Source organism: Equus przewalskii, chromosome 2, assembly GCF_037783145.1.
Source record: "Equus przewalskii isolate Varuska chromosome 2, EquPr2, whole genome shotgun sequence".
Classification (NCBI taxonomy): domain Eukaryota; kingdom Metazoa; phylum Chordata; class Mammalia; order Perissodactyla; family Equidae; genus Equus; species Equus przewalskii.
In genome coordinates this window covers 39,577,095-39,600,328 of record NC_091832.1, presented here as the reverse complement: position 1 = coordinate 39,600,328, position 23,234 = coordinate 39,577,095, and the positions used below count along the sequence as shown (strand labels likewise).

The 23,234-nt window shown below is 55.8% G+C and overlaps 1 protein-coding gene across 2 annotated transcripts in view; it reads left to right on the top strand.

Moving 5' to 3' along the window:
- The first annotated feature begins 4,685 nt into the window (after positions 1 to 4,685).
- TNFRSF8 (TNF receptor superfamily member 8) overlaps positions 4,686 to 23,234 on the top strand; it is a 63,621-nt gene continuing 45,072 nt past the window's right edge. Inside the window, exons 1-2 of one of the 2 annotated variants that reach the window (XM_070603193.1) lie at positions 4,686 to 5,197; positions 19,971 to 20,058. In XM_070603193.1, coding sequence (XP_070459294.1) covers positions 5,135 to 5,197; positions 19,971 to 20,058 — 151 coding nt within the window. In that variant the 5' untranslated portion in view covers positions 4,686 to 5,134. The remainder of the gene's footprint in view (positions 5,198 to 19,970; positions 20,059 to 23,234) is intronic. The other variant, XM_070603182.1, reaches the window with a different exon arrangement.

Sequence of the window (23,234 nt, the reverse complement as noted above, 5' to 3'; positions counted from 1 at the left end):
TGGCGGCCGGCCACAGTGCCCGAAACACCTGCATGAGTCATCTCTTGGCTGGAACGGTGAATGCCTTGGTCAACTTGTCCCCTGGAAGGGGAACATCGGGCCATGAGCAGTTCAGCTGTAGTCCTGAGTGGAGAGGTCTGGGGGCACACAGGGGCCTGGGGACCCAGAGGGAGGGGGGCAGGGGGCAGGCAAGCCCTTTACATGCCTTCCCTTGCATTCCAAAGAGCTTTCTAGGTGCACGGTTTTGTTCAGGGCTCATGGCAACCCTCAGGAGGCTGCCTGGCAGTGTTAAAATCCACATCTGGAGGACAAGGAAACATGCTCCCTAAGATCCCCGCCTGCCTCCTGGCATTTGCTCAACTGTGCAGTCCCTCCCAATGGGGAGAGCCAGCCCGTGTGGCCAAGAGACTAGCTTGGAAATGATGAAGAGTGACTTCTGACACTAGATCATAAAAGATAATATGGCTCCCATCTTGCTCTCCTGGGATCACTTGCTCTGGAGGAAGCCAGCCGCCATGTCATGAGGACATTCCAGCAGCCCCGTGGGACTGACGCCTTCTGCCCAAGAGCCATGTGAGTGGCTCGTTTTGGACACAGGTCCTCCAGCCCCAGTCGAGTCTTCGGATAACTGCAGCCCCAGCTGACATCTTGAGTGCAACCTCATGAGAGACCCGGAGCCAGAATCACCTGTCCATTTTCTCCTGAACTGCTGATGCACAGAAACAGTGATACAATGTTTACTGTTGCTTTAAGCTGCTAAGTTTTGAGTGACACAGCAACAGATAACTAATACACTTGGAGAAAAGAAATGACTTGCCTACAGTCTCATGGCCGGACCAGGATTCCCACATGAGTGCTCTTTCTCCTGGGGAAAGCAAGGGCAACAGGTGCCTAAAGAGAGAAGAGAAGGCAGCTGAGGCTTGAAAGTCAGACAGGTTTGGAGCCAAATCCCAGCCCTGCCACTCTCAAGCTGTGTGACCTCAGGCAAGACACTTAACTACTCTGAGCCTCAGTGTGTTCATCTGTGAAGTGGGGATAGCAATACTGACTTGAAATCTTGTTGCCAGGATTCAATGCCCGGGTATCCCACTTGTGGGTGCGTTGCTGGGGTTCACCTAGTATTTGTTCCTTTGAAACTCTGAGGAGTGATATCCCTGCCCCTAGCCCTCAGTGGTGGCTTCTCACCACCCTGGGAGGGGCCAAGCTGCCGGGATCCAGCTCCTATCCTGGGCCTCGAGATGGGGAGAGCTCTGCGGCTTGAGCTGGAGGCAGCCCTACGTGGAGGTCCAGCCAGAGAGGCCCCCAAACGAAGAGTCCTGCCTTCAGGAGGCTCTCGAGAAAGATGCTCAGAAAAGCACCTTTGCCAATCTGAGGAGACAGGCTCGGAGCGGCCTTCCCCCTCCAGTTTCCAGCCTCCTACCTGCCTGCCGCTGCCTGGGGCAGAAAGAATCCCTTTATTCGCCGAGGGTATTTTGGGGCCACTTGGGGCTGAGGTTCCCAGCTGTTGGGGAAGTCCCTGAATTTCCTCAACCAAGTCGGAACGCTGCGTCTTGCTCAGCATCCCTTTGGTGACACAGGTTCCCAGTTCCCTCCCGAGGGCTTCTTGCCGCCGCCTCCCGCCCCCTCGCCGAGCCGAGCGGAGCGGGCGGCACGCGCGCCCGGCCGCCTCCCTCCTGCAAGCCGGGGGCCTGGCCGCCGCAGCTCGCTCGGGCCCCCCGCGATCCCACAACAGGGCTCGCTGCCGGGCCTCGCGGGGGCCCCGGGACTTCCCCTCCGGCTCTTCAAAGCACTTTCACACGCGTTCAGGGGCTTCACGAGGCGCCCGAAGGCTGCAGAGAGCCGAGCGGCTGCGTCCACGCCTGCTCTGCAGAGTCGCCGAGCTGCCCCGCTCCCGGGCTGCGGCAATTGCTGCAGCAGCAGCCCGGCTCCCCGGGGTGCGGCTCCCTGCCCGGCGCAGACAGCGCCCCCTCTCGGCCGCGGGGCACCGGCTCAGGCCCCGGGCGTCCCGGCTCCCCGGGAGCCCCAGCCTCCTGGGCACATGGATACGCGAGCCAGTCATTACAGGCATGACGCGGTGAGACCAGTTCTAGAATTGAGGTGCCAAAAACCGACAGAAACGGCCTCTCTGACTGGGAAGATGGCTGGGGGGAGGGGACAGTGCCAGGAAAGGGACAAAGAGGAGGTGCCATTGGAGCAGGTTACGAAGATAAGCAGGAGGAGTCCGGGGAGACTTCCAAGTGGAGGGCCACCACCGGCAAACACACGGAGGGGAGATGGCGGCACGTGGGTGGCGGGCGCGTGGGAAACGGGGAGGGGCCCAAAGTGCAGCCAGCCACCAGGACCGGGACCCAGCCGGGCTGGGAAGGGCCTTGAGCACCACCGGCTCTGGCGAACCCGAAGCCTGGCTGGTTCTGATTCACTGTTCTGTGCCTCAGTTCCTCGCCTGCAGCGTGGGCACAAAACTAGAATCTTCTTCATGGGGTTTCCCTGAGGATTCAAGGAACCAACGTGTGAAAACTCTTAGCACGAAGTAAACACTCAAAGGCAGCTATTATTACCGTTAAGCAAATAATATCATTTTTCAGGAGATGAGAACCTCTTCCACCCCACCCCCACCCACCTCTGCACGGCTTCTACGCAGAGGCGGCTTGGTGGAGGGTCCCTTGAGAAGCCCACAGAGGGGAAGGATGGGAGGGAGAGACAGGTTTTCACAGCATCACTGTAACGATCATTTTTGATGGATGTGTAGTATTCCATTAATGGATGTACCACAATTTACTTAACCAGTCCCTGTTGTTGTGATTCTTAGGGTATTTCCAAAGTTTTGAAATAATGTTTAGGAAACATTACTGTATTTATACTTTTCTTTTTTCATTTGAACTATTTCCTTAGTTATTCTTTACTAGGGTGAAATTACTGAGCCACAAGTTGTAAACATTTTTTGCTGGGGGACTTTTGCTAAGAATTGCCATATCGCTTTCTGAAAAAAAGGTTGTAACATTTACCAGTAGAGTGTGAGTGCGTATTCCAGTTTCACCACAAATTTTGAGCTGGATTTTACCAAAATTGTTTTTATAAAGAAAAAAAAAAACCCCTGATGACTTAATGAGTCTAAAAAGGTATCAAAGCTTGCTTTAATTTGCATCTCTTCAATTGCTAGAAAGGTGGAACTTTTTTTTTGGTGAGGAAGACTGTTGCTGAGCTAACATCTGTGTTAATCTTCCTCTATTTAGTACGTGGGACACCACCACAGCATAGCTTGACCAGCAGTGTGTAGGTCCACGCCTGGGATCCCAGCCTGTGAACCCTGGGCCGCCAAAGTGGAGCACACGAACTTAACCACTATGCCACTAGGCTGGCCCCTAGAAAGGTGGAACTTTTAAAACTTATAGTTAATGTAAATTTGTATTTCCCCTTGTGTCAGCTGTTTTGATGTTGTTTGGTTGTGCGTGTGTGTTTAGTAAGCATTTATGCATTCAGAGCAACAGCAATTCTCTCATAGAAAGCTCTAGACTGGGAAGCAGGCATCCCGGATGGCTCCTGCGCCTGTCTGGTTCTGTGAACATCACAGGGGGTCACGTCCATAATAACTTAATTGTTTAACATAGTCCCAGCGGAAACATCCCAGGACACCGGGTCTGGGAACCCAGGGGAGAGCCCTGAAGTGGGTGTCCAGGGAGGCTGAACCACACGGGCGCTTTTTCCAAGTTGAATCCAGGAACTCAAGGAGGGTTGGGTGGGCGGTGGTCAGTTATGGAGACTTTGTTGGGAAGATCCTGAAGGGAGACTCTTGCTGGTGGGCCTGGGAGATGGAGGTATTCCTGGAAGATGGGGCCTTACACCTTCTGGGATAGACCGACCTGCAGAATCCTGAGGCTCGTTGGGCTATTCTGGGCTCAGATAAAACGATTGGCCATCTTTCACCAGAGCGTCTGGGACTGGCTGCCTGTTTCTCAGTTTTCACATCTGAAAAATACAAATAGAAGACAGCAAATGAACCCTTGACCTGCAGCCTACGCGGTGGCTGCTCAGTAGATACATATGGAATGCAGAATGAAAGGAGCAGAGAACCCATGGATGGAGAAGCACTGGAAGGAGAAATCCTCCTCCTACAGAAGAGAACTTCACTCAAACGGGTCTTATATAGTTTCCTTCTTTTAGGTAAGAGTGCTAGGCTCCTCCTCTAGGCAGAAAACTCTCAGGGGGCAGGGAAATATCTGTAGATTGATGACAAAATGTTCTATTCTTCTGTTCATCAGTCCTTGGAATAGTCAGTCCATCCACCTGTCCACCCACCCCCCCACCTGTCCACGCATCCACCTGCATATCCATCCAGCCACCCATCTGTCATCTAGCCCCCATCCACCAGCCTATCCATCCCTTCATCTGTCCGCTCCCCCTCCCACCCACCCTTCCATCCGTCCACCCAGCCATCCATCTATCATCCGTCTACTGATTCATTTTACAGCAAATATTTATGAATGGGAGTGAGTGGTTGGTGGCTTTCTCTGCAGCCTCCTGACTCCAGCTGTCCCTTCCCAAGAGTCTCCAGGGCAGGAGAGACCATGTGGGTTGATCACAGGGTCAGGAGCAGGAGCCTACTCAGGTCTCTCCCTTCCCTGGGGTGGGGGTGGCGTAGGGCCGTTGGGACCCGCTGGAGCCTGCCAGTCTCACACTAGCAGCTCGAGCTGCCTTCCCGCTCCTCAGCCCGGCTGGGCGGGGCGGCAACTCCTTGGAGCTGGGGACGACCCCTTCTGTTAAATCCGGGGCGGGCCATTCAAACAGCAAAAGGGGAGTGTGGCTTGTCCTGAGTCATCGCCGCACGTGTTTGTCCCCTCTTGTTTTCTTGGCTGCTAGTACCCGCGGTCCTGGAAACAGTTCTGGGTACTCAGCGCGCCTGGGGGGGTGGGGGAAGGGAAGAACCAGGCTGAACCCTCGGAGCGGCCACTTTTGAAGTGACTTCGCAGCGTGCGGTTGGTGCCACGAGGTGCGCCGAGGGAGGTCTGCCGGCGCCTGAGGTCTACCCACGCGCGGCCCTGGGCCAGGCGGGCACCGCACGTGGGCGCAGCGCGCTTCCCAGGCCGCATAGGTGGGCGCCGGCTGCGAACCCACCCCTCCGCGCTGGCCGGCCGGGATGCGCTCCCTCCGCGCCGCGCTGGGACTGCTGCTCCTGGGGGTGCTCCAAGCCCTCCCGCAGGTAAGGGGGTGACAGGAGCCCACTGCCCAGAGCCCGCTCCTTCCCACGGCCGCTCTGAGCCCCGGACAGTGTCCCGCGCATGGAGAACAGGGACGCTCCGTGCTTCATTCCCTGCCCGGCTGGAGTGAGAGAGTGCAGGTGGCAAGCAGGGGGAGCCGAATATGCAAGTATTCACAGGTGGGAGGTTGGCTGATGGGCTAGTGGGGTGCCCCCGCCCCGCCCTCGCAGAATGCTAGGATTATTCATTCATTCACGGTTAACTGAGCAGAGGGGACTGCCTGCAGGAGTGCGGCTGTTTGAGGTGGGCGTCCTGGGCAGGCCAGGTGGGCCTCCTTTAGTGAATGCCTGCCCTCTGTGTGCATTCTCCCTGATGCTCGCGTCTCTTCCAGGCCAGGGGACATCTCCCTTGGCCAGAGGAGGTTGGTGTTAGTCTCTCCCAGCATCTTGCCCCTGGTCCCTAGGCTGGCCCCTGACCACCTAAGGATCCAGCCAGGGAGAGAGAGTTGGGTGTGGAGGAGAAGCAGGGTGAAGGTGCTGGATCAGCCAGGTTAGCTTCCCCCGTCCCTGTCCAGCCAACCATCACGCGGGTTTCATGCCCTGGAGCACGCGGTGAGTGTCTGCCTCTGGAAGAGGGTTGGGTAGAGGGACTGACATCTGTTGTGGAAAGCCCCAGAACCAAATCTGGGGACTGCTTCAGGAAAATTGAGCACTCACCAGTGGCCAGCACCAAAGTAGGCACGGGATGGGAAGAACTCAGATGAATCAGATGTGTCTGCTGTATCAGCACGGGGCGCAGAGTCCAAAGGGGAAACCATGATACCCATTGTAGAACACAGTAGGCGCCCGTGAGTGCCTGCTGAATATCGGTACAGAGGGCAAAGGCAGGGACGGTAGGCTTCTAGGGGAGGGGCAGAGCCCACCCCCTTTAATCTACAGGAAGGGGGACCCACACTGTGGAGTTCAGTCCTATTCATCTCGACCTTAGGGAAGGGGGAGGAGGGTCTGGGTGGGTGGGTACAAGCTGATGTCCCCTTCCATCTTCAATGGGATGATGTGAGACCCCCCCCCCACCCCACACACAGGGCCGTGGAGGCAGCTGACAGTGTTACATGACCCTGGCTAGGGACCCCCTCCCCCCAGCCCTCCAAGCCCTCTGCTGATGACCCGGGAGAGGATGAGAGTTTGGGCAGGGTACCAAGGTCTTGGGGAGACCAAGGGAAGGCAGGCATGTGAGAGGGGCCAGTGTGCAGCAGCTGGAGCGCACGTACTTCCTTTCTGTCGAGTGCAGCCCCTCTTCAAATGAAAAAGCAATATGTACTTAATTACACGTGGAACATATCCTCAATGCAAAAAATCGAAATCCTGCAGACAAAGCTAAATCTTTGGACACCTCCTCATCCTGATTCCTTTGAAGATGTGGCTGCCCTTATTGCTTTGGTGTTTCCTTTGCAGGCCTTTATAAATGCACGTCCACATTTATACTGATTTTGTAGAAATAGCTAGGGTTTTCCACATACTGTACCATACTAACCTATATGGCACGTACAGTCTCCGATGGCTTTTGCAATGTCTGCACTATGTCTTGGAGAACTTCCCGTGTTGATGCTTGCAGATCCCTCACTTACCTTTACGAATGCTATATAATGTTTCCCCAGATGGGAGTTTCCAGGGTTTATTTCTTTATGTCTCTGATGAATGGGTGATCAGTTTCCTTCTGTTGTTTGTTTGCTGTTGAAATGTGCAGCTCTGTATGGATGCTTTGGGGGATGTGTGTGCTGCTTTCCCAGAGAAGAAGCTGAGAAGAGAATATCAAGGTGCAGGGGGGAAATGCATTCAAATTAAAACACGCTGCCAGCTTGCCTTCCAGCATGGCTGGACATTTACCCTCCCACCCGCAATGCATGAGAGTAGCAACTTCCCCACATCCTAACCGACTTCTGATCTTATCGGAGTTTTTATTTTTGTCACTGTGACCCGTGAAAAGGGCCATAGCCTTGTTGTCTTAATTTGCATCTCCCGCCTACCAGAGAGGCTGAGCGTCACGTGGGCTCAGGCACCGGGTCGTTTCTTGGCAGGAGTCTGCCTGCCAGCTCGGTCCCCCCTTTTACCCCACGAGCCTTCTTCCACTTCTGCTATCCCAGTAAAGATCTGGAAAGTTCCTTATTAAAAACAAGCAAACAAACACATCCGAAACCAGGCCTTCAATTTGAAATCCTTTCTTCATCACCCTGTGAGTTTAGGAGACACCATCATTTTGTGGTTGGCGCCCTGAGGCAAGAATGCTTTCTTGCTGTGTCTTATCTCCTGAGAAAGGGATCTGGCCTCTGATGCAAGAGTGGATTTTATAATGTGACCCAGGATTACTCTGAGAGAAGGGTTACTCCCTCCATCCTCCATCTTTTCATCTAGGCCCCCTGGGGGGAGGTGGCGGGACAGGGAGGCCCAAGGCCTTCCCCCCCCCCCCCCCCCCCCCCCGAGCTCTGCAGACTGAGTCCTCCCAGTCACCATCTTCCAGGCCAGGGCGAGGGCTCCAAGCCTCCCTTCCACTTCTACCCTCCCCCCGCCCTTCCAGCTCTGTGTTCCTCCAGCCAGACGTAGACTTCTGCTCTGAGTTATGGCTCCTGCCGGCAGGTTCCCACGGATGAATCTTTGCGGGGGTGACAAATAAGCCCTATGTGTCCTCCTCCCCCGAGCTAGTGACCCCACAGAGTGCAGTGCTAATGGTGGAATTTGGGCACGGGCAGGAGGACAGGAAGGACTTTCCGGTTTCTTGGAAAACGGGGCTTATCCAGGATTGTTCCAATCCCGCACGGAGGCAGAATTCCACCCTATGCACCAGGACGAGGGGACCTGGAGAGAGGGGCCCTGGATGCGAAGGGGGCGGGAGGTGCTGGCTGGTCTTCATCAAGGCCTCCTCTTCCTCGCAGGCGGCCAGGAGAGTGCGGTGGGGTGGGGGGGCATTACTCAGTTTGAGAGCAGTCAGTGCTGGAAGAAGGTAGCATTTACTGTAAGTTTCTGCCTCTGCTCCCACTCATATCTGACCTAGACTTGTTTCTTGACTTGATTGTGATTCATCCTTAGGCTCATAGGCACCTTCCCCAACGCCCCACTTCACCTCAGGAACATCGTCAGGAGGCAAACGGAGCCGAGGGATGCCTGTGTCTGGGCTCGGGGAGCCCCGGGTGGCTGGGGGTCCTTGGTACACATGGTTAGTTCAGCCCAGCCTGGGCCAGCGTGGCCTCGTCCGGCTCATGCATTGACCCTGGGGTGTGTGACTGGGATCCGGGTCCCCATTTTCCAGATGAGGGTGTGGAGACTCGGAGGCGGGGGTGGGTCCTGCCCACAGTCCCAGGACCGGTCAGGAATAGAGCAGGACCAGAGCCCCAGGCCCGATGGACAGAGTGTAAAAAAAAAAGGCAGCTCTGGGCAACACCAGTTCATCAGCTTCCCTCCTCCCCGCCCCTCCAGGGCGGAGTAGGAAGACCTCATTCTGGAATCTTTGCTGCCTATGGTCAAAAACCACTGGGCGTTCTCAGTGGCCTCAGCAGTGGGGAGGGACTTTTTGTACCCACTCAGTCCAGTTACTCACTGAGTGCCTAAGTCTTCAGGGACATTCATCCAAGTATTCATTCATTAACTCGTGCATTCATTCATTCAGAACGTCTCAAAGGAGCAGCTGCTCTGTGCCAGGCACCACTCCAGGGGTTTTCATTCCAGGTAATCACTCAGCCTCTGCTTGTAAGCCTCTGCGGACAGGGTGCTCACCACCTCCCGAGGCAGCTCATGCCTCCCTGGGTTAGCTCTGATGTTTAGAAGTCCTTGTGATGCAGTGCAGTCTCTCTCCTGGAAGCTTCTACCCATCGGTCCTAGTTCTGGGACTGGGGCACCTCCAACCTCCTCAGAAACACCTCCCGGTGATGTAAAGACTGTCACCTGGGTCTCCCTGGAGTCTCCCGGCCACTCATACCACCCAGGGCCTCCAACGTATATTTGTCTTGTGGCAAGGGCTCGAAGCCTGTTCTTACCAATTCATTCATTCCACAAACATTTACCAGGCACCTCCTGTGTGCCAGGGAGCGTTCTGGATGCTGCAGGTACCTTCATTGCCAGCCTCAGGGAACTAACACCTGCCATGTTGACTCTTACAGTGGAGAGGATTGTACCTAGCTGGTGTGAGAGGGACAGGCGACTTCCTAGGTGGGAAAACGGGACGGCCTGTTCTCTGGGAGGTGGCCACATACAGAGGAACGAAGGGGAGGTTAGCAGGAGAGCAGCTGGGGCCCTGAGGAGCTGGAGAAACAGGAAGGAGGCCCGTGTGGCCAGGGGGAGAGGGCAAGGCGGGAGGGGTACGAGAGGGAGGCGGGGAAGTAGGGGATGGCACGGACCTTTGTGGACTGCGGCCAGAGGGTTTGGGCATGGGAGCGACATCACCTGATCCGTTTTAAAGGTCCTTCTGTCTGCTGGGGGGTGGCGGGAGCAGGCAGGATGGGAGCAGGAGGCCAGGCTATTGACGGGGTCCAGACAGGGGCACGTGGAGACAGGAATGTACTTTGGAGCTAGAATCAACAGGACCTGCGGATGGACGGGGTGTGAGTGCAGAGAGCAAGACGGGAATCGGGGATCCTGTCCAGATTTGGGGGCTCTGCATCTGATTGAACGGTGGGGTCATTTACAGAGATGGGAAAACTGGGCACAGGCAGATAGATGTTTGGGAGAAAAGCATGCATTCTGTTTTGCCCAAGTTCAAGTGTCAGTGGGGGTTGCGTGTTGGAGTCTGGAGCTCTCTACTGGGCTTGGGCCCCGGATGTGGGTCTCTGGTACCAGAAGTGACTGCAGAATTTCTGGTGCTTTCTGGCCAAGGAGCATCAACACCTCCCTCGCTGGAGCCACCTTACTTCATTTGATGTGGCCCAAGCCCCATGTTTTTTTAGTCAGAACATTATCCTGTTGATTCATTCCAACCCAAAGGTAGGCTCTTCCATTCCTCCTGGTTACATTTTATATTAGTTCTCTCTTGCTACCGTAACAGATTATCACTAATTTGGTGGCTTGACACAGCACAAATTTATGATCTTGTAGCTCTGGAGGTCAGAAATCTACAACCGGTCAGCTGGGCTGCATTCCTCTGGACGTTCTGGGAAAATTTCCCTGGACTTTTCCAGCTTCTAGAGGCTGCCTGCATTCTTTGGCTCATGGCCCCAAGTCACTCTGACCTATGCTTCTGTTGTCACATCTCCTCTCTGACTCTGCCCCTCCTACCTCCCTCTACTAAGGGCCCCTGTGACCAAATCGGGGTCCACATGGATAATCCGGGATAATCTCCCCATCTCAAGATCCTAAACTTAGTCACATTGGCAGAGTCCCTTTTGCCATGTAAGGTGTCATCTTCACAAGTTCCAGGGGTCAGGAGGTGGACATCTCGGGGGCTGTCCCTCCACCCACCACACGCTTCCTCCTGCCGACTCTGGCCCACTGCCTTTGTCGAGTCTTTTGTGGGAGACACTGCAGCATCATGGGTAAGCGAGCGCAACGGCTTTTTGGCCAGCCTGCCAGGTGTACACCCTCGTGCTCTTGGGCAAGTTAAGTCACTTCTCTGTGCCTCAGTTTCCCCATCCATAGAATAGGGATACTAATAGTTGCTGCCTGGTGGGGCTGTTGGAAGGATTATAAGGGATAATGTGTGAAAAGTGCTGAGAACAGCTGGTACATGGCGAGTGCCGTGTAAAGGTAAGCCATTATTAAGTGCCTGTTGTATGCGAGGCAGTGTGGATGCAGGATGAAGGTGAACCAGTTACATTCCTTGTGCTCAAGGCGGCAGATGGGAAAGGGACATGGAAGAGAGCGTGACCAGGACTGCGTGCGGAACTGTCCCAGGCCTGCGGGAGCCCACAGGGGCCCGTCGTCACCCAAACCTGGGTTGGTGCAGGGGCCTTACAGAGAGGGCAGAAGAGGCGGCCAGGCTGCAGAGTTTGTGACAACAGACACTGCCCCATGGCTGGTGCCAAGTCCTCACCAATGTCCATTCAAACAGCACGTCAGCGAGGGGTTGGGGCCGCCTGGCGCTTGCTCTTGAAGCTCCGTCAGCAGGTGTCACGCAGGGTCTCTGGGCCCCCAGGGGCCTGAGAACTGCGGGAGGCATCGTCTACCTCTTCATTCCATCGCCTGCGGCCTGCAGACGCGGTTCCTGCGCTCGGGGGCTGCACAGTCTCTTGCACCGGTTCCAATCCTCCAGGACCAGGAGAGTCCCAAGGCGAACCATCACCTTCCCACCCGGGACGCGTGCTCCCTCTGCTACCGAGTCAGGAGAGGGGGCCACGAGTTCTCTGTCCAAACAGTCCGGGGGCTGGGCCCCTGCCTCCCCGACGTGTGGGCCGGGAGGATGGAGATGTCAAGGAAACACCCGGCCCCTTCCAGCAAGTGGGCTGACGCTCTGGAGGAGTCCAAGGCACCTCCAAGAGGAGACAGAAGGCCCGAGTACCTGGGGGTCTCCTTATTCTTAATACCATCCAATTTTCCCCAGCAGCCGCAGGGGTCCCTTGGTGGCTGTGGCTGCTGGGCTCTGTTATTCTGGGGGCAGGGACGGGACTTTACCACGTCTGAAGTGAGCTGAATGTGCAGCTCGGACATCTGCTGCAGCCCCAGAGCTTTCGGGAAGACTGGAATCGGAACAGCTGGCCCCTGCAGCCAGCCTGGGCTTTCTGCGGGGCAGGAGGGGCGTCTGTGGGAATGAGGAGTGAGCAGCTGCAGAACTTGCACTCGAGGCCAGACCTCGATAATATTGACGTACTCGCCTCCATCCCATCCATCTCCTCTCATATTAGTTGCTCTACAACCTTTAGTGGCTCCCCATTGCCAAAGGCAACATTTTCCAAAGTCATTCCCGTGGAATAGTAGTTCCATGAGGAAACGGTTCCATGGCCAACTGAATTTAAGAAATATCTTGTCTCTCTGTTCCCCGACTTTCTTTGGAGAATCAGTGAGGGAGTAAGCACCTCGAAGGCTCTGAGGGGCCCTAGAACTTAAAACGAAAACCTCTCAAGTGGAATCCTGTGGTTCTTTGCTTGTGTCTTGTTTTGTTTGGCACCTGTTGGCATCCTGCTGAACCAGCAGTTGCTGGAGCACGGTGTGGGAAATGGCAAGTAAGTGCAGCCTGGCTGGCCGTGAGTCCTGGGCCTCATCTCCCGCTGTCCAGCCCATCAAACCCCTGAATTCCTGCCTCTGGACCTCTGCTCTGTCCTGGGATGCCCTCCCCTCACTTCCTTCTGTCGAGATCCTAGCCATCCTTCCAGGATCAACAGAAGTGCTCCTCCTCCGAGAAGCCATCATGAATCCAAGCTCCTTCTCATTTTCTGCTTTTGTTACTCTGCTTTGCATTATCGACTCATGTATTTCTGTGATCTCGCCTGCGAGGTTCCCCTTCCTTCCTTCCTTTCTTCCACAGATTGTTATTTAGTGTCTCTGTCCGCCTGCTCTGGGAGCTGTCTTCACGAGGCTCAGCTGTCTAGCATCGGCGTCTCTGTCGTCCCCAGCCTCTGGCCCAGCGCCTGGTTCGTACCGGGCCTTCAGGGAGCGCGTGGTGGAGGGGACTCAGGTTTATTCTTTGTCTTCTCAGCTGGGACCCTGTTTTAGTTTCCTATAGTGGCTGTCATTACTCACCTTAGTGGCCTAAAACAACACAAATTATTATCTTTCAGTTCGGTAGTCCCTAAGTCCACAATGGTTGTCACTGGGCTGGGATCAAGGCGAGGGCAGGGCTGTGCTCCACTGGAGGCTCAGGGGAAAACCCATTCCCTTGCCTTTCCAGCTTCTAGATGCCTCCTGCATTCCTTGGCTCGTGGCCCCTTCCTCCATTTTCACGCCAGCTGTGTAGCATCTCTCTGATCCTGCTTCCATCGTGGTCGCATCTCTCTCTCTGAGTTGGACTCTTCTCTCTCTCTCTTGCACTTTTAAGGCCCCTTGTGATGACACTGGGACCATCTGCATCATCCAGGATCACTTCGCCTCTCAAGGTTCTGATGAGCAGTCTTAATGCCACCTTTGCCACGTAAAGTGACGTAGTCATAGGTTCTGAGCATTAGGACGTGGACATCTTTGGAGGGGACTCTTCTGCTGAGCACAGACCCCTTCTCACCTCCTTCTTCCACCCCACGTGGGAGGTACTCTGTGAGGATGGCTACTGTTCTTGTAAACATCATCTTAGAGAAGGTGCTCGCTGTTCCCGGGGCTCCCTCCAGCCGGGGCTCCTGGCTGCATCCTCCATGGCTCTTTCTACGTCCACTGTCTTTGGGTTTCATCTCCAGCCACACAGCTGGGCTGCACAGAGCTATGCGCACTCCCCCTCAGCTCCCTGGAGCCCAGAGGTGGGAAGCTCCACCTGGCTCCTGCCCTTGGGCGTGGCAGCCGAGAGGGATGCAGCCCGCAGCCAGGGATGGACTGTGTGCCTGTGGGTGCGTCTAAGGTCGGCCGGGTGGAGGATGACTTCCATTTCAGGTGGTCTCTCGGTCTGGAGCTCAGGTGAGTGCTTGGGGTGGAGAGCAGGATTCCAATGTCCATCTCTAGGACTAGGAGATGATGAAGCGCAGCCGGAGGGCAGAATAGCCTAGTGGTTACTTACAAGTAGAGCTGTGGTCAGCAGAACAATGGTCCCTTAAAATGTCCACATCCTAGTCCCTGGTACCTGTGAATACGTCACCTCCCAAGGAAAAGGGGACTTTGTAGGTGTGATTAAGGGCACAGGCCTTTAGATAGGGAGAGCAGCCTGGACCATCCAGGTGCGCCCACTGTCCTTACTAGTCCTTATGTGCAGAGAACTTTCCTGGTGGCGTTAGAGAGAGATGATACAAAAGAAGAGAGAGACGTGATGAGAGACAACCTCCACCCACTGTTGTGGGCTTTGCAGAGGGAGGAAGGGGGCCGTGAGCCCGGCAACGCGAGCCAAGGAGGGCAGCAGCCTCTGGAAGCTGGCAACAACCTTAGCCGACGGTCAGCAAAGAGATGGGACCTCAGTCTCACCCGCAGGGAAATGAGTTCTGCCCTAGAGCCTCCAGCAAGGACGCAGCCCTGCCCACACCTTCATTTTAGCCTGCTCAGACCTGACCTGGATGGGGGTGACCCGCGAGGGGTCCCTGGGAAGTGGCACACATGAGTGAGGTCCGAAGGATGAGTTGGGGTGGGGAATGGGGCGGTCGGGGGAAGAGCGTGCTCAAGGCTGCTGGAGGGAGGGAGGGAGCGCGCGCGAGTGGGGAATGGGGTGCAAGTGGGAATGGAAAGAAGGCTGGTGGGTGAGGATGCACAGGCCAGATGGTCCAGGGCCGGCCGGGCAGGGTCTCTCGGGCTACTGTGAGGACTGGGCTTTACTCACAGTTTAGTCGGAAGCCATCTGAGTGTCCTCAGCAAGTGGGGGGAGGAGACCAGATCTGTGTTTTGAAAAGCTCCCTCTGGCATCTGCACGGAGTGGGACATGAGGGATGCGGTGGATGTGAGGAGACCCTTCGGTGGCCGCTGTCAAGTCTAGACGGCGGGGGTGGGTGGGAGGGGTGAGGAAGAGCTGGTGGGGGTGAGGGTAGAACTGGTGTTTAAACAGACAGGACTAACCATGCAAAGCCTGGTGGGTGAGAGCCTGCGCGAGATGGCTCAGGCCAATCCAGTCTGTAACCCTGCCTAGCTTGTGACTTTAGGCAAGTTTCTTAACCTCTCTGTGCCTCAGTTTCCCTGTCTGTAAAGTGAGATAGACAGTAGGTCTAGTGTGGGGCCTGGGATTCTGCATTTTGAGCGTGTTCCCAAGTGGTGCCGATGCTGCTAGCCCAGGCACCTCGCCTTGAGTAACAGAGAGGCGGATCCCCGGGGTGGGGTGGGGCACGCCTCCCAGCTCTGGCCCTTTAGGGTATTTTGCTTTTGATCTGACTCTCCCCGGAGACCCCCAGCTCTAGACTGTCCTCCTGCAGGTGCCACCTGGCTTCTGGTCCCTCTATGAGCCGAAACCAGGTGGGGCTTTTTGAAAGTGAAATTTACCAGGTTTTGCAGGGAAAACCAAACCAACCTGAAAATAGAGAGGTTGAGAAATGGGACGGTTTTCAGGCCACTCTCTCTTTATCTTGATGCCACTAAGCCTGGGCCATGGGCCTTTGGTTGCACAGCTCATCACCCTGTGGACACCTCGCTCTGCCTCGAACCTGCGGGAAACCCCACCCAAAAGCCCCCCTCCTGGTCCTCGGGCTTCCCCCTCCCACTCTCCCCTTCCTGACCCCTGTCCCTCCCAGGCAGGGGCCAGAGCACAGCCCAGCAGTCTCTCCCCCTTCCCCCGGGGCAGCAAGAGCTGATGGACTGTCCAGGGTCTGGGCCCACGGCCAGAGGGACTTGGTAGGCCCCTGGCTATTGAGAGGGTCAGATCTCTTGGGGCTGCTGTGGACACCGAGGCTGCCTTCTCTGCCAGGAGCTGGGAGAGGCGAGGGCCTGTGTGGGTGGGCCAGGGGGTCGAGGGGCAGTGGGGTGAATGGAAGATGGCAGAGGGAGAGCAATGAATGGGGTGGAGGGTGAGGGCTCTGCCTGGGGCCTGAGACAGGGCCATCTTTTGGGGACCACAGATAGTGCAGCAAAGGTGAAGCTCAGGGCCCCAATGCCACCTCTCCCTAGGTTATAGGTTGGGAATACCCTGGGAAGGCGGGGTTGTCCCCCCCCATGGAGCAATAGTTCCAGGAGCATTCAGCTCTCTGTGCACAGTGGGTGCTTGATGCCCTCCTGTAGCGACAAGAGTCAGCTGACCTGGACTCAGCCTGACCGGCCGCCGGCGTGATCTCGGGCAGGTCTCTCGCCTCTCAGAGACCGGTTTCCACGGCAGTAGGGTCTCACAGGGCTGTTGGGTTCAGTAACTGCTGTCGTTACTTCAACAACATGTGTGCATCGCTTTGACCCCATTTTCTGGGCGCTTCTAAAACGCTGACATCATAGGCAAGAAAAAGAAAAAAATTCCCCAGCGTCTCTACCAGAGAAGGTCATCCACGGCGCCTGGGGCGTCTGCGGCGGGCGCTGGGGGGTGGGGCTGAGCTGTGCCAGACGAGGACTCCACCTACAGCTCTGCAGACGGCTGGGGGCAGCGGGGGTCCAGCGCCTCCACGGGATTAGCGGGGCTAGCCCCTTCCCCCATCAGCTCCGCGCGGGAACGGAGCCCCCAGGTCCTCTATTCCTGCCCCCCTGGGGCTCCGATGGGCTCGCGCTGGACGCCTGGCGGAGACCCCGCCGGCCCTCCGGACAGCGGGAGGACAGCGCCCCCTGGTGCCAGGCCGCGGACTTACACAGACTTGTTGAAAAGCTGCGGGTCCTTCCCGAGCGCCTACGCGTCCTGGAGGGGGTTACCTACGGCTGCGATTTGTACCATCGCTTTATTCCTCTCTCTCTACGTGTACACATATTATTACTATTATTAATCTTCTTTTGCTGGACCGCTTGCAAATGACTTGCAGACGTTTTGATCCGTCACCCCTAAATCCTCCAGCACCTTTCTTTTACCACAGGACGCCTCTTGGAGAAACAAGTGTCCGGTTCATGCGTTCCCCGTGGATAGACACGGTGGAACACAACGTCCGTGTTCAACCTCAGCAGCTGTCTCAGCGGTCTCCTTCCCACCGCGCTGCAGGGTCCAGGCCAGACACCATCCGCTGCTCAAGTCTCTCTCCTCTCCTTTATTCTGGGACATTCCACAGCTCTTCTTTGTCTTCATGCACTGGCATGTTTAAAGAGCCCAGACCCACTGTTTGTAGAAAGTCCTTCAGTTTGGGTTTATCTGACGTTTCCTCATGATTTGATTCAGCTTGTGGACTTTTGGTAGGAAAACCACGGATGTGATATGGTGTCCTTCTCAGCACCCTGGACCTTTTTTATTTTACAGATGGGCAGCCCCCAGCCCAGAGAGGGGGAGAGAACTGGGGATACAGTGAAGCTCAAATCTCCTCTCTGGCTTAGTTGCTGTGTGACCTTGGGTAGGTGACTGCACCTCTCTGAACTGCAGTTTCCTGATCTATAACATGGGGTGGTGATCTGGCCCCAAAGGGCTGGGGGTGGCATAAAGGAGGAGATGTGTGACTCAGGGGGAGTGATACGCAGTACCATGGGCTCCCTATCCTTCTCTGCACCTCCCACCCCTCCACTGTCCAGGGTGTGGTGGCAGGAGGGGAAGGGTAAGCTCCCTTCAGCTGCACCCCCAGGCCCTGGCAGAGGGAGCAGGGTTTGGGTCCGCGCGCGGCACCCTCACGTCTGTAGCCATCAGTGAGATGCAGGCAGGCCAGAAGGGGAACACTCAGGCCAAGACGAGAATTTTCCCCACACGCAGCAGGCCTGGCAGGGGTGAACTGGCACCCTCAGCTCATCCTCCCTTAGGCTTCTGAGCTCATCCGGTGACATGCTGCAGGTCAGGGACAACCTCAGGCTGTCCTGGCAGCTCTCTGCCCCTGGAGAGGCTCCCGGGAGCACCCTGGTTTCCTGGAGAAGAATGAGAGCCTGCTGGAGGGAGGAGGCTGGGCGGCGGCTGGCAAGGAGAATGTCCTCGAGGCCCGGCTCTGGATTAAGTGAGAAAGGAGACACACAGTGCCATGGGATGGGTGTCGTGCTAATGTCAGGTTATATTTATTATTTCAAATTTACATGGGGAAGTTTCAGATGTGCAAAAAAAGGAAAAAAGAAGGATGTAACCGATACTGCCTGCATCCACCTTCTAGCCACACGGGCCTCCTGCTGCTCTCTGACCGGGACGGAGGGTTTGTGTATTAATTTTCCCTGTTTCCTTGAGTGGAGAGAAGAGTAGCAAAGCCCCTTAGGCCGGCCAGGCGCCTCCTCGGGGCAGGGGGTGGGGGTGATAAATGGCTTCTGCTTCCTCCCACCAACCAAGAAAGCCTCTACCCCATTCATCCCACAAGTGGCTGCCTCCCACCTCCTGTCTCCTGGCACCATCTCGATGCTGGAGATACAGAGGTGGGCACAGCTCCCTCCTTCCTCTCCCCCGCCCCTTCCTGGAGCTCCGTGTCAGAGGTCTGCCAGGAAACCTGCTCCCTGCTCCGATTTCTTTCTCCCAGGAAGGACGAAGTTCCTTTCCACGATCCCAGGAGACTTTCCTCTCTTGAACCCCCTGTAACAAAGGGGCTTAACTTCCAAAGAGGCCTGGAAATGTGTGTGTGTGGGGGGGGCTTGTTAAAAATGCATATTCCTGGAGAGATCGTGTCTTGACCCCTACTTCACACCATGCACCAAAATGAAACCCAAATATGACAGGTGAAGCGACATTCTCTAGAAAGTAATGTGGGAGGATATCTCAATGACAGTGGGGGGGCAAATAGTGTTTAAATAGGACATAAACCATAAAAGAAAAGATTGATAAATTGTATTTCATTAAAACTAAGAACTTCTGTTCATCAAAAGACTCCACTAAGAAAGTGGAAAGGCAAGCCCTAGGATGGGAGAAGGTATTTGCAGCACATTTACTCAAGAAAGGGCTCCTATCCAGAATATATAAAGAACTCCCACACATCAACGAGAAAAGTCAGACCATCCAATTTTTTTAAAAAAATAGGCAAAAGACCTGAACAGGCATCTTACAAGAGAGAACATCCAAATGGCTAAAAAACATGGGAAAAGGTACCCAACATCATTACTCATCAGAGAAATGCAAGTAAAAGACACAATGAACTACCACTCCACACTCACCAAAATGGCTAAAATTTTAAAAACTGACAATGCCAAGTGTTGACAAGGATGTGGAGCAATCGGAACCCTCAGACACTGCTGGGAAGTGTCCATTAGCACAGTTTAGGAAACTGTATGGAGAATCTATCACAGCTAAGCAAGCACATCCTTTATGACACAGCAATTCCACTCATGGGTATACATCCAACAGGAATGTGTACACTTGTGCACCAAAATATATGGACAGGAACAGCCCTAGCTGCACTATTCATAATGATCAAGAAGTAGAAACAGCCCAAAGGTCCATCAGGAGTAGAATAGATAAATAAATTGTGCATATTCATGCGATGCCATACTGCAAGGGAAGGAATTGAGTGAACGGGTACTATTTGCAACAATGTGGATGATTCTCACCAAGCAGTGTTGAGTTAAAGAAGACAGTTGCAAGAGAACGGAGTGTATGATTCTACGTGTGTCAAGTTCAAAAGCAGACAAGGCGAATCTGTGGTGTGAAGTCAGCTGGGTCCTTTCATGGGTAGTGCATGGGAAGGGCCACGAGGGAGGGTGCTGGGGTGCCAGCAAGGTCCTGTTTCTTGATCTGGATGCTGGTTGCAAGATGTGTTCACCCTGTAAAAATTCAGTGGGTATACACTTGAGATCTATTAGACATCAACAAACAAGTTTCCCAGAAATCCTCATTGCTGGGTCCATGCCAGAGGCGAGGTAGGAGGCAACTGAATTAATCCAAGGGAGAGGGGATCGGGGCTGGGACCAGGCGGAGGAGGCGGGGATATGGGTCCAAAGAGGCTGAGAGAATTTGTTGATGGGTTGGATGTGAGCATGACAGAAGGAGAGAGTCAAGGGAGGCCCCAGGGTCTGGGCCTGAGTTGTGGAGGCTGCAGTTGCCATCACCTGCCAGGGGAGCCCGACGGCGGAGCGGGTTGGAGGGACATGTGACATCAGGAGCTTCCGTCCTGAGTCTCTCCTGTGACACGAGGCTCAGTCTCAGCGAGTGGAGACCAGGCCTCCTGGGACTGAGGGGCAGGAGGGAGGATGGGTGTCTGGGACCCGCCTGGCCTCACCAGTTTGTCCCACCCTCCAGGGTCAAGCCCCCACGGACCCCTGTGCTGGAGACCCCAGCCGCTACCACGACGAGGCTGCCGGCAAGTGCTGCTACCGCTGCCCTGGGGGTGAGTAGGGGTGCTGGGGGTGCGACAAGGGTGAGGTTTTGTCCTCAAGTTACAACACTCTGGGCGACTGGTGAGCGGGAAAGGCAGGAGCCAACATCGTCACTGTCACATTGGCTCTAGGTCCGCTAAGGCCGCCCTCTGTGAGTTTCTGTTTGTAACTAACGGCTGCCCCTCACCGGACACTTGCTGTAGACGCGCTGGTCTGAGACCTTCTCCTGCATTGCCTCCTCTGCTCGGACCCTCCCAGCTGTCCCTTGTGAGTGTCCTTTTGCAGATGAGGCTTTTGGGGTGCTGCAAGCTTACATAACTTGCCCAAGGTCACCCAGCTGGCTGGGGCTGGAGCGCAGGTTCTGTGATCCCGGAGCCTGGTCTCTGATCCCCTGCTGGCCGCCCTCACTTCTGGGCCTACAAGCCCTTTGCATGCCTTCCCTTCTCAGGCCCAGAACACGCATTTATTCCAGGGCCACCTGGACTGCAGATCTCTCGGGGACCAGCCTCAGCCCAGAGCTCACTTCCTAGAAGGCTCGCCCACCCCCAGCCCAAAGATCAGCTCGAGTAGATTGTCAGGAAGTCCTTCCAGAACAAGGGTGAGCCTTGTTCTTTTCACTTCACAGATGATGCTCAGGCCGGAGGAGTTGAGCCCCCAGCACAGGCTCATGGGGCACTGCCATCCTCTGTGGTTGTTACTGAAAGTCCCAAGGCTCATCCAGTGGCCTTAGCTGGGTGGGGCATGAGATCAAACTGAACTGTGGTCTCTGACCTCCGGAGACGGTGACCCCTGGGGGAAGAAGGAGCTTAGTTATGCCAGCGGAGGGTGTGAGGACTGTGCGTGGCTGGTTCATCGTGCTGGGCCTTTGGAAGTGGGCGCGGGTCTTCAGGATGGGCAGGCGGCCCAGCTACCCATCCCTAAGGCTCCCAGCATTGCTGTCTGGAGGCTGGTGACAGGCCATGATGCACAAAGTCACCAAGGGTATGTGGCCGGAGCTGGGCGAGAACCCAGCTCAGCCTGTTCCAGACCACAAGGCAGACGGAGCCCACGCTCAGGCCAGCAGGGGACCGAGAGAAACATTTTGGGAGAGGATTTGATATCTTCTATTTCCAAAAATGGTTCAAAGTCATCACTGTAGGGGAAAAGTAGAACTTGGCTGGACTTTGTCACCTTTATTTTGTGGTTCAGTGTTGGTTTTAAAGTGTCTATTGGGGGGTCTCTGTGCTTTCTTCACTGCCTGGGGTTCCAGCGCCTAACAGGCCCCTCCCGTCTCCTCCCAGCCCTCTCCCCCCCTCTCCATTCCCGTCCTTCCCCTCCATCCCTCCCCCCTCTCCATGCCCCTCCTTCCCCGTCCAGTCCCCTCTTCCCCGCTCCAGCCCGCATCCATCTACCCATCTGTCTCCGTCCGCGTGGGCTGCCATAACCACCACCACAGACTGGGGGCTCGAACAACATCTGTTTCCTCCCATTCTGGAGTCTAGAAAGTCCAAGGTCGAGATGCCAGCGGGGTTTGGTTTCTGGTGAGAAATCTCTTCTTGGCTTGCAGCCAGCCGCCTTCTCATGGCTGAGAGAGACATCTCCTTGCAAGGCCAGCGATCCTATCAGATCAGGGCTCCACCCTTATGACCTGATTTATGCTTAATTACCTCCTAAATGCCTTGTCTCCAAATACAGTCACATTAGGGGTCAGGGTTTCAACATATGCATCTGGGGGGGGGCACAGTTCAGTGCCTGGCACCATCCCCGTCCCGTCCGTCCCCATCCATCTGGCCACCCTCCCCCATCCCGTTCTCATCCACTCTTGCACCCAGCCGTCCAACAGTCGTTTACTGCTTGTTCCTCTGGTGAGGTCGCTTGTCACCTTTCCAGCTTTTTCTCCCTTCGCCTTTCTCCAGGAACTGCTGTGCTTTGTGTCCTGTGAACCTACTGTGCGCTTTCAAGTCTCTGGGCCTCTGTCTGCAGCTGGGACACCCTCCCCCACCATCTCCACCTGCTGCAATGCCGGCACCCCTTCCTCCGTGAAGCCCTCCCTCACCAGCCCAGTGCTATGTGGCTGGTGCACAATGCTTCTCCCCAGGCCCACTGCGGTCAGTGTTCTGGAGTGGTGTGGCCCACAGTGCTCCGTGACTTTCCTTGGGACCCCCAATCCAAGCCACGGGGAGAAAGACACTTCCTCCCCATGTCCTCTGGTGGGGCCCTAGCGGGAGTGCTTGGAGAGAACGTGACATCCTGGTCCCAGGCTCCCTCCACTTAGATGCTGTGACTTGGGAAGAGGGGGTCCCTCTCCAAGGCCCAGTGACTGGGGTTGGCTGAGGGCTCCTGCTGGTGTGGTGGGCGGGCCTTATACTAGAGTTTTATTGACCCCGTGCTTCCGGGCAAGAAAGAGAGGAAAAATGAAAAACCCACAAAAACCCCTTCCTCCGTCTCTCGGGGAAATTTCTGACATTTTGCCCGCCCTCTGCAATCAGCGCTCAGCTGTGTGGCAGGCTTTGTATGGGGGCGGCTTGGTGGAGGAAGGAAATGGAGACCTTTGAGATTGAGAAGTTTAGATGTCATCGGTTCCTCCTCTCACCCAGGCCTGTAATGCCCTTTCTTGCATCCTTGACAGCTGATCCCCAGCCCTCTGCTTACACACCCTCAGTGACGGGGAGCTCACTCACTGTTTCATAACAACGGCAAGGCTTAACATTGGTGGAGCACCCCCCTGCCAGCCACAGTGCTGAGCCCTTTACCTAAATCAGCTCGTGGAACCCGGACAGGAAACCAGAGCGGAGACCTGGACGTGGCGGGGTTCAGGGGTTTTCCTGTGGTCACGTGCTAGCAAGTGGCTCAGGTGGGGCTCGTACGTAGCCATCCCACTCAACCAACTGACCAGATTTGGGGAGGCAGGAGAGCATGCCAGTGAAGAGCCGAGTCGGGGCTACACTCGCTTCCTCTTCTGCATGCTGCTTCCTCGACCCCCCTCCCCTGGGTGCAGGACTCGCTCCTCATAGGTGGGGGCTCCCCTGCGGGTGTGGGGGCCCTGCCCAGGTGTCGGGGGACGATGTGAAGCCTGGCCCTGTGCTGGGCAGAGAGCCTGGCTGGTTTGTGGCGGGTCTATCCCGTCTTGTCCCAGGAGCTGAGGCTTTCTCCGAGGGCTGTGAGCAGGAAGGAGGAGGGGAGGCCTCCGCTGGCCGTCCTGCCCTTG